This window comes from Dermacentor silvarum, chromosome 1, assembly GCF_013339745.2.
Source record: "Dermacentor silvarum isolate Dsil-2018 chromosome 1, BIME_Dsil_1.4, whole genome shotgun sequence".
Classification (NCBI taxonomy): Eukaryota; Metazoa; Arthropoda; class Arachnida; order Ixodida; family Ixodidae; genus Dermacentor; species Dermacentor silvarum.
Window position 1 is genome coordinate 2,151,889 of NC_051154.1, and position 16,715 is coordinate 2,168,603.

Here is a 16,715-nt window from a genome sequence, read left to right on the forward strand (position 1 = left end):
ATTAAGGTGGTTTGAGGTCGATTAAGGAGGACTAAGTTGGATTAGGATGGTTTAGGGTTTATCAAGATGTAATAAGCAGGATTAGGGTGGATTAACGTCGATTAACGTGCATGAAGGAGGATTAATATGGATTAAGGTCAATTAAAGTGTATTAAGTAGGATTAGTGTGAATTAAGGTCGAATAAGGTGGATTAATGTCTATTAAGGTGTATTAAGGAGGATTAGGGTGCATTGAGGTGGATTAAGGTCTATTAAGGTGTATTAAGGAGGCTAGAGTGGATTAAGGTCGATTAAGGTGTATTAAGGAGGATTAGAGTGCATTGAGGTGGATTAAGGTCTATTAAGGTGTAATAAGGAGGATTACAGCGGATTAAGGTCGAATAAGGTTCGTGAAGGTGGATTAGTGTGAATTGAGGTGAATTACAGGAGATTTTACAAGACTCGCATTCGCGTCTCTTAGGCGAAAGCTAAGGACACCTGGTAATCTTTTTCAGTTCTTGAATTTGCTTTGAACTGAGCTGCCATGCACGCGTGAGTGGGTGACGAATATTATTTGGTTTTCTCACGGATACAGGCAATGTGCAGGAGGCGATCGCGCACCCTTGCTGTTGACTTCTAGGCGGAGGCCGGGAATCTTCGCTTTAATAGCGAATGCGTTACATTCACCTTTTTTAGGTTTTGTTCTGTGGGTAAACCTTTTCCATCCATGTAACACGAGCCGATGTCATTGTATCAATGAGCCGTGATACCACCGCCCGAGAATTATCAGAAGCTTTTTTCATACAATCACTGGGTTCGCAGTGCATTAGTGTGCCTTCCTTAAGCTTGACAGCGCTGAATATGGTTTTTTGGATTATGTGTCATGAGTGCACTCTGGCGATCAGATGTTGTGGTGGTTGCCGCGCATGGTGCTCACTGCGCATGTTCTTGTTTCTGCTCTATATAAAGGAGGGATACAATAAAATGATGTCAGTTGAGAGTATAGCGCCTTGTCCTGTCGTCTTTCACGTGTCCGTTGTTTTTGTGCTAAACAAGTAACTACTTCGTCTGGTTTGCCCCATGTCCTGCCGTGGGGGCGACGGGATGGGGATAGTGCATGGATGGTGGAGGGTATAAGAGAGCGAGCCAGCAGCCACGTGGATGACACTTTTGCTTTCCCCTGGTGTGTAGGTGCATGCACGCTGAACTTGTATGTTTTCTTTGGAGCACACCGCTCACCCGTAACCATGTATTAAACTTCTGTTACCTGTTTTACGTCGCCTCGTCTTCCCTGCCGGACCCTCTCCGATGGTCAACCTGGTTCGAGCTACAAGCAGACGCTGTTGAAGGTTACCCCCAAATCCCGGCCCGTAACAGCGCCAACACTTGATAAGACTCGTCCCCTTCCCGCAGCATTGTGCCGAGTGCTTCATGCCACGGAATTTTTGTACAATATTTAAATACTAAAAAATGCATTGATTCCGCGAACGGCTAAAGCTATGTCGCATTTAAAAAGTGGTTTTCAATGTATCAGCAATACAGCTGTGAACCTGCATAAAAGTGAATATGACGAGCAAACTACAGTGAATTAGTGTTTCATCAAGAAACTAATCTCTGCGTATGTTTATTACCGTTCGGATGCGTTTACATAGGTGTTTTCCAGAACCAATAAACTATTATTCAGTGATCACTTGTCTTCGTTTTCATTTCGAGTTAGCTTTCTTACTGATAAGAATGCTGAGGCACATTTGAGCAGCGTTTCAAATTAGGCTTGTTGGTTGCGCATCGTAGAGGAGAGCAGCGGAGAATCTCAGGAAGACGAAAAGATGCACAACGAATTATGGCTTTGCTCAAAGTACAGCGCTCTCTGTGTCTTCGTGGTGCCTGTTTTCGTCATTGTCAGATTGCGCACTGTTCCCCTGCACGATGCTGAAATGCACGAATTGCGGCGTCTTGTTCCACATTATTCTCCGGGGGTTGGCTTCATGCTGGTTTTGATAAGAATGCTGAGGCACATTGGAGCAGCGTTTCAAATTAGGCTTGTTGGTTGGGCATCATAGAGGAGAGCAGCGCAGAATCTCGCGGAGACAAATAGATCCACAACGAAATATGGCTTTGCTCAAAGTACAGCGCTCTCTGTGTCTTCGTGGTGCCTCTTTTCGTCATTGTCAGATTGCGCACCGTTCCCCTGCACGATGCTGAAATGCACGAATTGCGGCGTCTTGTTCCACATTATTCTCCGGGGGTTGGCTTCATGCTGGTTTTGATAAGAATGCTGAGGCACATTGGAGCAGCGTTTCAAATTAGGCTTGTTGGTTGGGCATCATAGAGGAGAGCAGCGCAGAATCTCGCGAAGACGAAAAGATGCACAACGAATTATGGCTTTGCTCAAAGTACAGCGCTCTCTGTGTCTTCGTGGTGCCTCTTTTCGTCATTGTCAGATTGCGCACTGTTCCCCTGCACGATGCTGAAATGCACGAATTGCGGCGTCTTGTTCCACATTATTCTCCGGGGGTTGGCTTCATGCTGGTTTGATAAGAATGCTGAGGCACATTGGAGCAGCGTTTCAAATTAGGCTTGTTGGTTGGGCATCATAGAGGAGAGCAGCGCAGAATCTCACGAAGACGAATAGATGCACAACGAAATATGGCTTTGCTCAAAGTACAGCGCTCTCTGTGTCTTCGTGGTGCCTCTTTTCGTCATTGTCAGATTGCGCACTGTTCCCCTGCACGATGCTGAAATGCACGAATTGCGGCGTCTTGTTCCACATTATTCTCCGGGGGTTGGCTTCATGTTGGTTTTGATAAGAATGCTGAGGCACATTGGAGCAGCGTTTCAAATTAGGCTTGTTGGTTGGGCATCGTAGAGGAGAGCAGCGCAGAATCTCACGAAGACGAATAGATCCACAACGATATATGGCTTTGCTCAAAGTACAGCGCTCTCTGTGTTTTCGTGGTGCCTCTTTTCGTCATTTTCAGATTGCGCACTGTTCCCCTGCACGATGCTGAAATGCACGAATTGCGGCGTCTTGTTCCACATTATTCTCCGGGGGTTGGCTTCATGCTGGTTTTGATAAGAATGCTGAGGCACATTTGAGCAGCGTTTCAAATTAGACTTGTTGGTTGGGCATCATAGAGGAGAGCAGCGCAGAATCTCGCGAAGACAAATAGATCCACAACGAAATATGGCTTTGCTCAAAGTACAGCGCTCTCTGTGTTTTCGTGGTGCCTCTTTTCGTCATTTTCAGATTGCGCACTGTTCCCCTGCACGATGCTGAAATGCACGAATTGCGGCGTCTTGTTCCACATTATTCTCCGGGGGTTGGCTTCATGCTGGTTTTGATAAGAATGCTGAGGCACATTTGAGCAGCGTTTCAAATTAGACTTGTTGGTTGGGCATCATAGAGGAGAGCAGCGCAGAATCTCGCGAAGACGAAAAGATGCACAACGAATTATGGCTTTGCTCAAAGTACAGCGCTCTCTGTGTCTTCGTGGTGCCTCTTTTCGTCATTTTCAGATTGCGCACTGTTCCCCTGTACGATGCTGAAATGCACGAATTGCGGCGTCTTGTTCCACATTATTCTCCGGGGGTTGGCTTCATGCTGGTTTTGATAAGAATGCTGAGGCACATTGGAGCAGCGTTTCAAATTAGGCTTGTTGGTTGGGCATCATAGAGGAGAGCAGCGCAGAATCTCGCGAAGACAAATAGATCCACAACGAAATATGGCTTTGCTCAAAGTACAGCGCTCTCTGTGTTTTCGTGGTGCCTCTTTTCGTCATTTTCAGATTGCGCACTGTTCCCCTGCACGATGCTGAAATGCACGAATTGCGGCGTCTTGTTCCACATTATTCTCCGGGGGTTGGCTTCATGCTGGTTTTGATAAGAATGCTGAGGCACATTTGAGCAGCGTTTCAAATTAGACTTGTTGGTTGGGCATCATAGAGGAGAGCAGCGCAGAATCTCGCGAAGACAAATAGATCCACAACGAAATATGGCTTTGCTCAAAGTACAGCGCTCTCTGTGTTTTCGTGGTGCCTCTTTTCGTCATTTTCAGATTGCGCACTGTTCCCCTGCACGATGCTGAAATGCACGAATTGCGGCGTTGTTCCACATTATTCTCCGGGGGTTGGCTTCATGCTGGTTTTGATAAGAATGCTGAGGCACATTTGAGCAGCGTTTCAAATTAGACTTGTTGGTTGGGCATCATAGAGGAGAGCAGCGCAGAATCTCGCGAAGACAAATAGATCCACAACGAAATATGGCTTTGCTCAAAGTACAGCGCTCTCTGTGTTTTCGTGGTGCCTCTTTTCGTCATTTTCAGATTGCGCACTGTTCCCCTGCACGATGCTGAAATGCACGAATTGCGGCGTCTTGTTCCACATTATTCTCCGGGGGTTGGCTTCATGCTGGTTTTGATAAGAATGCTGAGGCACATTTGAGCAGCGTTTCAAATTAGACTTGTTGGTTGGGCATCATAGAGGAGAGCAGCGCAGAATCTCGCGAAGACGAAATAGATGCACAACGAATTATGGCTTTGCTCAAAGTACAGCGCTCTCTGTGTCTTCGTGGTGCCTCTTTTCGTCATTTTCAGATTGCGCACTGTTCCCCTGTACGATGCTGAAATGCACGAATTGCGGCGTCTTGTTCCACATTATTCTCCGGGGGTTGGCTTCATGCTGGTTTTGATAAGAATGCTGAGGCACATTGGAGCAGCGTTTCAAATTAGGCTTGTTGGTTGGGCATCATAGAGGAGAGCAGCGCAGAATCTCGCGAAGACAAATAGATCCACAACGAAATATGGCTTTGCTCAAAGTACAGCGCTCTCTGTGTTTTCGTGGTGCCTCTTTTCGTCATTTTCAGATTGCGCACTGTTCCCCTGCACGATGCTGAAATGCACGAATTGCGGCGTCTTGTTCCACATTATTCTCCGGGGGTTGGCTTCATGCTGGTTTTGATAAGAATGCTGAGGCACATTTGAGCAGCGTTTCAAATTAGACTTGTTGGTTGGGCATCATAGAGGAGAGCAGCGCAGAATCTCGCGAAGACAAATAGATCCACAACGAAATATGGCTTTGCTCAAAGTACAGCGCTCTCTGTGTTTTCGTGGTGCCTCTTTTCGTCATTTTCAGATTGCGCACTGTTCCCCTGCACGATGCTGAAATGCACGAATTGCGGCGTTGTTCCACATTATTCTCCGGGGGTTGGCTTCATGCTGGTTTTGATAAGAATGCTGAGGCACATTTGAGCAGCGTTTCAAATTAGGACTTGTTGGTTGGGCATCATAGAGGAGAGCAGCGCAGAATCTCGCGAAGACAAATAGATCCACAACGAAATATGGCTTTGCTCAAAGTACAGCGCTCTCTGTGTTTTCGTGGTGCCTCTTTTCGTCATTTTCAGATTGCGCACTGTTCCCCTGCACGATGCTGAAATGCACGAATTGCGGCGTCTTGTTCCACATTATTCTCCGGGGGTTGGCTTCATGCTGGTTTTGATAAGAATGCTGAGGCACATTGGAGCAGCGTTTCAAATTAGGCTTGTTGGTTGGGCATCATAGAGGAGAGCAGCGCAGAATCTCGCGAAGACAAATAGATCCACAACGAAATATGGCTTTGCTCAAAGTACAGCGCTCTCTGTGTCTTCGTGGTGCCTCTTTTCGTCATTTTCAGATTGCGCACTGTTCCCCTGCACGATGCTGAAATGCACGAATTGCGGCGTCTTGTTCCACATTATTCTCCGGGGGTTGGCTTCATGCTGGTTTTGATAAGAATGCTGAGGCACATTGGAGCAGCGTTTCAAATTAGGCTTGTTGGTTGGGCATCATAGAGGAGAGCAGCGCAGAATCTCGCGAAGACAAATAGATCCACAACGAAATATGGCTTTGCTCAAAGTACAGCGCTCTCTGTGTCTTCGTGGTGCCTCTTTTCGTCATTTTCAGATTGCGCACTGTTCCCCTGCACGATGCTGAAATGCACGAATTGCGGCGTCTTGTTCCACATTATTCTCCGGGGGTTGGCTTCATGCTGGTTTTGATAAGAATGCTGAGGCACATTTGAGCAGCGTTTCAAATTAGGCTTGTTGGTTGGGCATCATAGAGGAGAGCAGCGCAGAATCTCGCGAAGACAAATAGATCCACAACGAAATATGGCTTTGCTCAAAGTACAGCGCTCTCTGTGTTTTCGTGGTGCCTCTTTTCGTCATTTTCAGATTGCGCACTGTTCCCCTGCACGATGCTGAAATGCACTAATTGCGGCATCTTGTTCTATATTATTCTCCGGGGGTTGGCTTCATGCTGGTTTTGATAAGAATGCTGAGGCACATTTGAGCAGCGTTTCAAATTAGGCTTGTTGGTTGGGCATCATAGAGGAGAGCAGCGCAGAATCTCGCGAAGACGAATAGATGCACAACGAATTATGGCTTTGCTCAAAGTACAGCGCTCTCTGTGTTTTCGTGGTGCCTCTTTTCGTCATTTTCAGATTGCGCACTGTTCCCCTGCACGATGCTCAAATGCACGAATTGCGGCGTCTTGTTCCACATTATTCTCCGGGGGTTGGCTTCATGCTGGTTTTGATAAGAATGCTGAGGCACATTTGAGCAGCGTTTCAAATTAGACTTCTTGGTTGGGCATCATAGAGGAGAGCAGCGCAGAATCTCGCGAAGACAAATAGATCCACAACGAAATATGGCTTTGCTCAAAGTACAGCGCTCTCTGTGTTTTCGTGGTGCCTCTTTTCGTCATTTTCAGATTGCGCACTGTTCCCCTGCACGATGCTGAAATGCACGAATTGCGGCGTCTTGTTCCACATTATTCTCCGGGGGTTGGCTTCATGCTGGTTTTGATAAGAATGCTGAGGCACATTTGAGCAGCGTTTCAAATTAGGCTTGTTGGTTGGGCATCATAGAGGAGAGCAGCGCAGAATCTCGCGAAGACAAATAGATCCACAACGAAATATGGCTTTGCTCAAAGTACAGCGCTCTCTGTGTCTTCGTGGTGCCTCTTTTCGTCATTTTCAGATTGCGCACTGTTCCCCTGCACGATGCTGAAATGCACGAATTGCGGCGTCTTGTTCCACATTATTCTCCGGGGGTTGGCTTCATGCTGGTTTTGATAAGAATGCTGAGGCACATTTGAGCAGCGTTTCAAATTAGGCTTGTTGGTTGGGCATCATAGAGGAGAGCAGCGCAGAATCTCGCGAAGACAAATAGATCCACAACGAAATATGGCTTTGCTCAAAGTACAGCGCTCTCTGTGTCTTCGTGGTGCCTCTTTTCGTCATTTTCAGATTGCGCACTGTTCCCCTGCACGATGCTGAAATGCACGAATTGCGGCGTCTTGTTCCACATTATTCTCCGGGGGTTGGCTTCATGCTGGTTTTGATAAGAATGCTGAGGCACATTTGAGCAGCGTTTCAAATTAGGCTTGTTGGTTGGGCATCATAGAGGAGAGCAGCGCAGAATCTCGCGAAGACAAATAGATCCACAACGAAATATGGCTTTGCTCAAAGTACAGCGCTCTCTGTGTCTTCGTGGTGCCTCTTTACGTCATTTTCAGATTGCGCACTGTTCCCCTGCACGATGCTGAAATGCACGAATTGCGGCGTCTTGTTCCACATTATTCTCCGGGGGTTGGCTTCATGCTGTTTTTTTTTTCAGTTTTTTGTATGAAAAGCTAGTGTACCACACAGGAGAGTTGCCTGTCGTGCATGCTCTTTTTTTTCATTGGTTCTTGCACTCAACGACAGCATAGCACTACGACGTGTTGCTGATGGTTCTTCCTTGATACAATTTGTGCCGCAGGATCTTTATCACAAGCGCACTAAGGGGGGTGGGGGGTGGGGGGGGGGGGGAATTAAGTACATTTTACGATGCACGAAGCTTTACAGTGCATTGTTGCTTCGCCTTGTGAGTCCTTTCTTTTTTGTGCACATTCATACGTGGTTCACTCGGAGGACCGTTTTTTGCCACTCCGTCTCGACCAAATAGCGCAAAGAAGCATGCTCCTGGTGTTAAGTTGTAACCTTATTTGCTGACGATGCTAACGACTGTCGAAGCCATGCGAATCGCCCGACAGTTGTGAATGCCTAAGTGAATCATCTGACCAATACTGTAGTTTGGTGTAACACTTGGTAGAGGAAGGTCAAGTTGTGTGAAACACTGGTAATATAATTCACTAAACGTATGTCGCCATTATTTTCAGTCTATCCCGGTTTGCGCACGCTCCGATGACGAGTGTGCCGTCCATGCTCGTGCTTTGCATACGAAGTGTGTTCTATTTTGACGGAAGGTTTGCGTTCATCCTATTATTCAGTAAAAGCACTGCTGAAAATATTGCTTATGACTGCTGAAAGAACTGCTTGTAGTACGCTATCATTTGCCACAAGAGCTTTTGTAGTGAGGCCACTGCTCTTGTATCAATTGATAAACAAGCAGTGTAAGTCACCATGTGGTTCCCAACGCAGGCCGCACACCTGGCCAACAACAAGGTGGCCCGTAGCGGGTTCGCACGCTTCTTTCGCGACCAGTCCACCGAGGAGCGTGAGCACGCGCAGAAGCTCGTCGACTACGTCAACCTGCGCGGAGGCACGGTGTCCGCTGTGAACGTGGACGTGAGTATATGCGGCCGCGCCCCCGCCACCTCTTCTGAGTCACGCGCCTCGCAGATGCCGTCCACGGCCACCTGGATGAGCGTCCTGGATGCCCTGCAGGCGGCCCTCGCCCTCGAGCACCGCGTCACCAACCGGCTGCATGAACTGCACCGACTCGCCGACGACAACCATGATCCGCAGGTTGGACAGCAGCGCCTGGTGTTTCTTGCATGCCCTTGGGGTCCAAATGTGCTTCCTCGGCATTTTGCCGGGGGCGCTCGCTGTCCGGAGAAGCAATGCACAGGGGCGCGCCAAACATTTGTTGGTGCCCGTCCAACAAGAGCGCTTCCTTTATTAATTAACGCAGCTCTCAGTATCAAAGATAGGGTAAATGCGTTACAGCCATTCGTCTATCTTTCAGTGATCTCTCCTTCAAACCATCAACGAATCGCCAACACACATTCAGGTTCGATAGTGTGCATATTAAAGAATAGTTTGTAAACATGCGTAGACCGTAATAGTAGTGCATAATAATTTCTCGCTAATTTATTGTTACAAGTTTCCTTTTAAGGTTTTACACCCGCAAGCGTCATGATCGATTAGGTGTCTGTTCATTCAGTTCTTCTCAGGCACTGAATTAGGAGGTATTGCCACGAAACATCTCTGCTGAAAATCATTGGTGGGCCACGCAAAGCCACCGAAACGGAGAGCAGCCAACATGTCGACTAGTCTATTCCTCGACAGGACTGCTGGTGCATCCGAAAGAAACATCGGAGTCTCGGTTATATTTCGACCACATCGAGCGTGCACAGAAATTTCTTGTAGGTAAACATGTTCGCCTTTCACGCACATCGCAATGTGGAGCCAGTCAACAACAGCGCACACTTTGGGCGGAAAGTTCTTTTTACTCGTCGTTCAGGCGAAACGGAAGGTGCGTCGCCTCTTTCAAGATGTCATTGACAAAAGTTGACAAAACATTTTATTGACAAAATATTGACGATACCCGAGTATCGTGGTTGCATCACATAAGCGTGATTAAGAGCACAATTCCTTTATTAAAGTAAACTTTTTAGCGCTTTTATGCATAATTTCCTGACCATTAGGTAGGCACAAAACAGGAGAGTATCATCTAGCAGATTTGCGTGATGATGACGGTAAGGGGAGGCGCTAAAGAATTGAAGAGTTATATCCCCATCAGCTCGCTTTTAGTATTGTGTAAAATATTCACCAAGATAATTTCCAATAGAATCAGAGCAAATATTGACTTCTATCCGTCAAGAGAACCGGCTGGCTTCACGAAGGGATATTCTACAATGGATCACATCCATGTCATCAATCAGGTAATTGAGAAATCTGCGGACTACAGTCAGCCACCTTATGTGGCTTTCATGGATCATGAAAATGCCTTTGATTCAAGAGATACCAGCAGCGATGGAGGCATTGCGTAATCAAGGAGTACAGGAGGCATACGTGAATATCTTAGGAATTATAAACGAAGATTCCACAGCTCTCTTGGTTCTTCACAATAAACGCACAATATTACCGATCACGAAAGGGGTCAGGCAAATAGACGCAATCTCTCCAGTGCAATTCACTGTACGCGGAGAGGAAGTATTCAAGCTCTTAGAGAGGGAAGGCTTAGGAGTGAGGATCGACGGCGATTATCTCAACAACCTTTGGTTTGCAGATGACTAGGTCGATTGTCCTGTTCAGCAACTATGTGGCTGAATTGCAACAAATGATTGAGGACCTGAACCGAGAAAGTGTAAAAGTAGGGTTGAAGATTAATATGCAGCAGACAAGAAAGAGAGGTTTCTTTGAAGAAAGGCAGATAGGTTGGCTTGATAATGTTCAATAGCCTGGCAAGGCAACAAAAATTCATGTTCGCTAGGCAACTTCTAGTGACTGTGCAGGAGTACGTTCATCTAGGTCAATTACTCACCGGGGACCCTGATCACGACAAGGAAGTTTACAGAAGAAAATGGGTTGGAGTGCATACGGCAGGTATTACCAAATCCGGACTGGGTGCATACCACTGCCGTTAAAAAGAAAAGTGTACAATTATTGCATTCTACTGGTGCTAACATGTGAGACAGAAACTGGGAGGTTAATAAAGAAGCTCGAGAACACGTTAGGGACCGCGCAAAGAGCGATGGACCGAGAAATGTTAGGCCTAACGTTAAGAGACAGGAAGAGAGCGATGTGGATCGGAGAGCAAACGGGGATAGCCGATATTCTAATTGACATTAAGAGGAAAAAATGAAGCTGGGCAGGCCATGTACTGCCTAGGCTAGATAACCGGTTCACCATTAGAGTTACAGAATGGGTGTCTAGGGAAGGGAATCGCAGTTGAGGACTACAAAAGGTTAGGTGGGGTAATGAAATTAGGAAATTTGCAGGCGCAAGTTCGAATCAGCTAGCGCAATACATGGGTAATTGGAGATCGCTGGGAGTGGCCTTCGTCCTGCAGTGCACATAAAGATAGGCTGGTAATGATGATGATAATTGCGTGACGTACATATATACATCGGACATATTTCCGGTGAAGCCTGGCATACAACATTTTCGTGTTACATATTATTTAGAAGAGCGAGTGAGGGTCTACTAAATTTTCGATGTTATCTGACATATTTCTCCAGGAAGTTTGCCTTTGATCGAAAAATCATCGAAAATTTGTTCCACTCAAGCAAAACCTTGGTTTGAGTTAGATGACAGCTAAAAATTGTATCCCATGGTTCTGGCGCTAAGAAACAAGCAAGAAAACCTAGGAGTACAGTAGCTACAGTAAAGCAAAGTTAGCAGAACGCCATTAATGAGTGCATGGTAACCTTTTTATTGCGATAGCAAATATATGAACACTCCAAGCGCATTTCTACCGTCGCCGTTGCCGTCGCCGTGATGTTCCTTATAAAGTCCAAACACGATAACATCGTCGCCGCGCGCCGTATGTGCGAGTGAAAGCTTGTGAGAGTAGGCCGATGAACGCGGAATATTACGCGCGCGAGCGAGGAAGAAGGGGCGGAAGTGCGCCGTCTTCTCTCGCGCGCTAGGCACGGGGGGAGGACGCGAGGGAAAGGAGGGCGTTCTACTTCAGCGGCTGCTGCTTACGGCGCGGCCGCGCGGCCGCCGCATCCTGAAAGCGATCTGCGACGTGGACAAAGTGCGCCACGCCGAGTGCCGGTAGCTTCGTATGCACTGTGCTTTCGACGTTTTGTTCGCGTTGAAGCGAGAGACAGCACGAAGGTCAATACGTTCGCTGCTGCCGCGCATCCTCACTCCAGTGTTTTGACAGCAAGTTTCCGCGGTCATCGAGCGAGATGTGTTCATGTGTACCTGTGCGCGCGTGACACCGTGCTTGTTAATTTAGTTAGTAATCGAATGCTTACGACTTTATACGACCGATAAAACTACTATCCTTAGTTCGTATATCTGTCTACTAATTTGCTCTCGCAATCGACGTTTCGCCTTTCGGGCGAAACTGCGACTTTTTTTCGATGTTCCTTCATTGTGAACACAAAACACTGCGAGCTAATAGTCTTTCTTACAAAGATACGTATGAGAATGCCGCAGTTTTCAATCCACTAACTTGGAAGCAGATTTAGCTCAAGTGTGTACGCAAACAGCATATTTATCAGGTGTTGAAAAAGTCTGGAGTTTTGCGTTCTCAAACTACAAAATGTGTTATGAGGGACGCTGGGGCTCCGGATTCATCTAGTGTACGGGCACCTAGATCTAAGTACCGGAGTATTTTTGCATTCCACTTCTACTTCAACATGCCCGACGCTACAGAGATCCACGGAGGTCACGTGGTGGGTTTGGAGGTCTTGGCGCAAAGCAAGCGCTATCTGTTTACACAGTACCATTGCGGTGACGAACCTGCAAGCATAGAAGGAAATATATAGAAACTCCCCGCATTTACAGCACACAAACGCGTTCTCTGTGCGGTGAGTCGCTGCAGTATTATCTTGCAGTAACGTAGTATTTTATTGGAACTAAACTATCGCAATGTTGGCTAATAGCGACCAATATATCGAGCGCGTAGCAGACGCCCGCCGCTTTTTCGCAGCTTCCACAGCCAAGAAAGCCCACGACGACGATGATGATGATGATGATTATTTATCGGCATCCCCTTTGAAACGGGGCGGCGACAAATAGTCACCTAGCCTGCTTGATTTAATCAGGTATACTATACATGTTCTTTATCTAGCATTTTTGTATACCTCTCATTATTGTTCTTCAAAAATTTACCTTGCACCACTGCCTATGATTTTAAGAGATCAGGTAGTATCCATCTTTCCCCTGCTTTTTTCCACCAGTACTCTAATCGTCTCTTGCTGATCTCTACGGCTGATCTGTTGATGTTTCCTTCCACTTTGAACCCAAGTGCTTCTGGGAGTTGCACGTCACCTACGGTTCTTGCTGGGTGAATCCCGTCGCATTGGATTAGGATGTGCTGAGTGGTCTCCGAATCTTTACTGCAGCATACGCATGCCTCATCTAGTTCCGAATATTTGTGCCGATATGTTTTCGTCCTTAGGCAACCGGCTCGAGCCTCAAATAGCAAGGCACTGCTCTTTGTGTTATCCTACAGATTTTCCCTTCTAATTTCTTTCTTCTCATTCTTGTAAATCTCCATGGTCCTTTTTGTTTCCATTCTTTGCATCCAATTCACGGTCTCTATTTCTCTCACTTTCTTTCTGATGACTCCTGGTTGTCTATTTACAGTTTCGATAACCTGTACCTGGTTGTCAACTTCCTTGACCTCTTCCTCCATTCTGTGTTTACGCTTTTCAGGTACAGATGCGCGCTTTAGCCCCCCATATATTTTGATCCATGTTCAAAAGAGCCCCAAACGAGTTCAACAGGGGAGTTAGAAACGGTACATTCGAAGACAAAATGGTTGCGACGGCGGTGAAAAGAGATGTACTTACATTTTTAAGGGTTGAGTGTCATCATCCACTGCGAACACCAGTTTAGCACGTGGTTTAGGTTTGCCTGAAGGGATTCTTGATCAAAAGGGCTAGTTAATCATCATCATCATCATCATCATCATCATCATCAGTCTATATTTATGTCCACTGCAGGACGAAGGCCTCTCCCTGCGATCTCCAATTACCCCTGTCTTGCGCTAGCGTATTCCAACTTGCGCCTAGTTACTGAACGATAAATAACGCAATCATCAGCGAACAAGCGGATATGAGAAGATACGCGCTGGGTAAGTCGTTAATGTAAATGAGGAATAACAAGGGATCGAGGACAGAACAGGGACGCTCGAGGTGACTGCAGGACCAGGTTTGAGGGTTGGTTATTAATGAAGACAGACTGAGAGCGATGCCTGAGGAATTCGTTAATCCACGCGATGACGTTTGAATGTAGGTTCAACTGGGAAAGTTTAAGAAGCAAGTGTTGGTGAAGTACTTTATCGAACGCCTTAGCGAAGTCTAGGAAGACGGCGTCAGTTTGTAGATTAATATCAAGGTTGGCGTGAATGTCATGAAGAAAAATGGCTAGTTGTCTCGCACGAAAAACCCTTACGAAAAACCATGCTGTGACGGATGGAAGGAATTATTTAAATCTAAGAATTGCATGATTTGGGAGTAAATGACATGTTCCATGATTTTGCAGGGTATACTTGTTAATGAAATGGGCCGATAATTAAGAGGTGAATCAGTATTACCTGTTTTGTGGACGGGAACGACCTTCCCCACTTTCCAGTCGTCTGGAATGGATTCTTCAGAGAGTGATTGTGAAAAAAATACCCAGAAAATACTGGAACAGGTTAGGTTAGCGTTTTTCAAAATTTTTGAATTAATGTCATCTATTCCAGCGGCAGATGAATTTTTTTATTCTATCTATTATGCGCGAAATCCCATTACTGCTGAACGTTATGGCTTGCATGGTTGTAGTAATAATAGGTGGTAATGTAAAACATGGTGCTTCGGATTAATCGGTAAAAACAGATGAAAAGGCAGTGTTAAAGGTGTCTGCACAGTCAGTATCAGTCATGATTTCACCAGCATCGCTGGTAAGGGTGACAGCGCGCGCTTCCTTCGAATTTCTCACCTTCCAGAATTTCTTACGGTTATCGACTATAATTTTTGGTAGCTTTACTTCGTAAAATGAGCGCTTAGCACTTCCAATCGCGGCCAAGTATGCGTGCTCAGCTTCATAATACTTTTCCCACGCGTGTGGGTTTGCGTGGCGCTTAGCTGTGCGAAATGCACGTTTTTTCTTGTTTTCGAGATTTTTTAGTGTCTTTGTGAACCAGGGTTTCTGATTACTCTTTCGAAAACTGCATGACGGGATGTATTTATTCGTTAGTTCGATAATTTTATGTTTTATAAGAGTCCAGTTCTCATTTACACTTCTGGATAGATAGGTCGTTTCAAAGACCGACAGAAAGTTTGTTAGTTCAGAGTTGATTGCTTCGTAGTTTCCCTTATCGTAGAGCCTAATAGCTTTCTGGGAAGTTTATTTTAGTACAGGTGAGAAGTTAAAATTGGCATGAATTACTTTATGGTCACTGATTTCTCGGAGGCATGTAATGAAATTAACGCTGTCTGGATGAGGTCCAGAGTGTTAGCAGCTTCCCCTGCGACGCGTGTCGGCTCGGATACAACTTGTGTCAAGTTAAAATTAAGACAAACGTCAATCAAGTCATTCGGCTTTTCTTGACTAACTGTGGGCTGAGGTTGATTACTCCAGTCGATATTGGGGTAATTGAAATCCCCGAATAGTAGGACGTCTGCTTTAGGGTGCTTTGAAACTAGTTGATTTAGAGCATTCTGAAGCTTGCGGGGAAAGTCGGGACTTTTGTAAGGTGGCCTATAACACACACCAATTAATAGCGTCAGTGGTGAAGCGCGACACATAACCCACAACATTTCTAAGTCTGACGCGACATTAATGGCAGAACAAGACAATTGTTCGCTGACTGCAATTAGAACTCCTCCCCCGCGAGAATCTTCGCGATCGGCGCGAAAATGATGAAAATTAGGCAGGTCAAACAGAATTTCTGAGTCAGTGATATTGTTGTTCAACCACGTTTCGGTTAATATAAGTAGATTGCTGCCTGACGAAGTTACAAGGTTTGATACGATATCGCGTTTCGGCAGGAAGCTGCGAATGTGGGTAAAGATTGCTGATAGCGAAACGTTGGCGCGAGGAGTAGGCGGGGGATAGCGCGATGAACGGCAAGGATGAGTTGATTGCTAAGATATTTCTTTTACACATGATGCAATTTCATCAAAGACGTAACGTTTTGGGCCAATATGCAAAGTTTTAAATCTCAGGGGAAAATGCACAGACTTCGCCCTGGCAAATGCGACAAGTTGTTTCCGGTAGTTTTGAACGCGGCGCGAAAAGTCTTCACCTACACTGTAGTGGGTACCATTGAATTTTTGACCCCTAAAAAGAATTGATTGTTTAGTTTTAAAGGATGTAAACTTAACGATAATCGGGCGTTTCCTGTCCTTAGAGTGTCGTCCGAGGCGATGGGTGCGTTCAATGTCGGTCGGCGCGTTCGGCGTTCAATGTCGGCGCGTTCAAGGTGGTCAGAGCAGTGGCGAATGATTAAGTCTTCTGTTTGCGAATACGTTTCAGTGGGGTTAGTATCGGGTAAACCACAGAAAAGTAAGTTGTTTCGCCGAGAGCGATTTTCCGCGTCATCTAGACGCGCCTCTAGCACACTAACTAAACGAGTCATTGCAGCTGAGGTGGTTTGAATCGTCTCTAGATCACTGCGGAGTGTAGACAGACTTTCGCAGTGAGTTTCTAAGGCGCTGAGACGCGTAGTCAGACTCGTCATTTTCTGGTCCATTGAGAGCAGTTGATCCTTAAGCTCTTGCACTTCATGTACTAATTCAGTCTGGCCAGCAGACATTTTTTTTTAGTTCGCCAAGGATTACGTATAGCTTGTCAGGGCCAGGGTTGCTCTCAATGTCACCGCACATCAGTAATAGGGACCGAACAACATGAAAGCACTCGATACAGGTAGCAAGGCAACACTGGGGGCTCGGAAGCTGTACCAAAAAGTAGTTGCTGTTTTTTTTTTTTTTTTGTAAATATAGTCTAATGCTTACCAATCTGCATGGCGAAGACGAGTCGATTAGACAACTGTGATGTGCCACAGCCACCGAGCCCACAAGGTGCGGC

At 46.1% G+C, this 16,715-nt stretch overlaps 1 protein-coding gene across 2 annotated transcripts in view; it reads left to right on the plus strand.

Moving 5' to 3' along the window:
- The first annotated feature begins 8,402 nt into the window (after positions 1–8,402).
- The window catches only part of LOC119456116 (soma ferritin), a 110,891-nt gene continuing 102,578 nt past the window's right edge, over positions 8,403–16,715 (plus strand). The window contains exons 1-2 of one of the 2 annotated variants that reach the window (XM_049664659.1): positions 8,403–8,582; positions 8,637–8,762. In XM_049664659.1, the coding sequence (XP_049520616.1) occupies positions 8,418–8,582; positions 8,637–8,762 (291 nt within the window). In that variant the 5' untranslated portion in view covers positions 8,403–8,417. The remainder of the gene's footprint in view (positions 8,583–8,636; positions 8,763–16,715) is intronic. The other variant, XM_049664666.1, reaches the window with a different exon arrangement.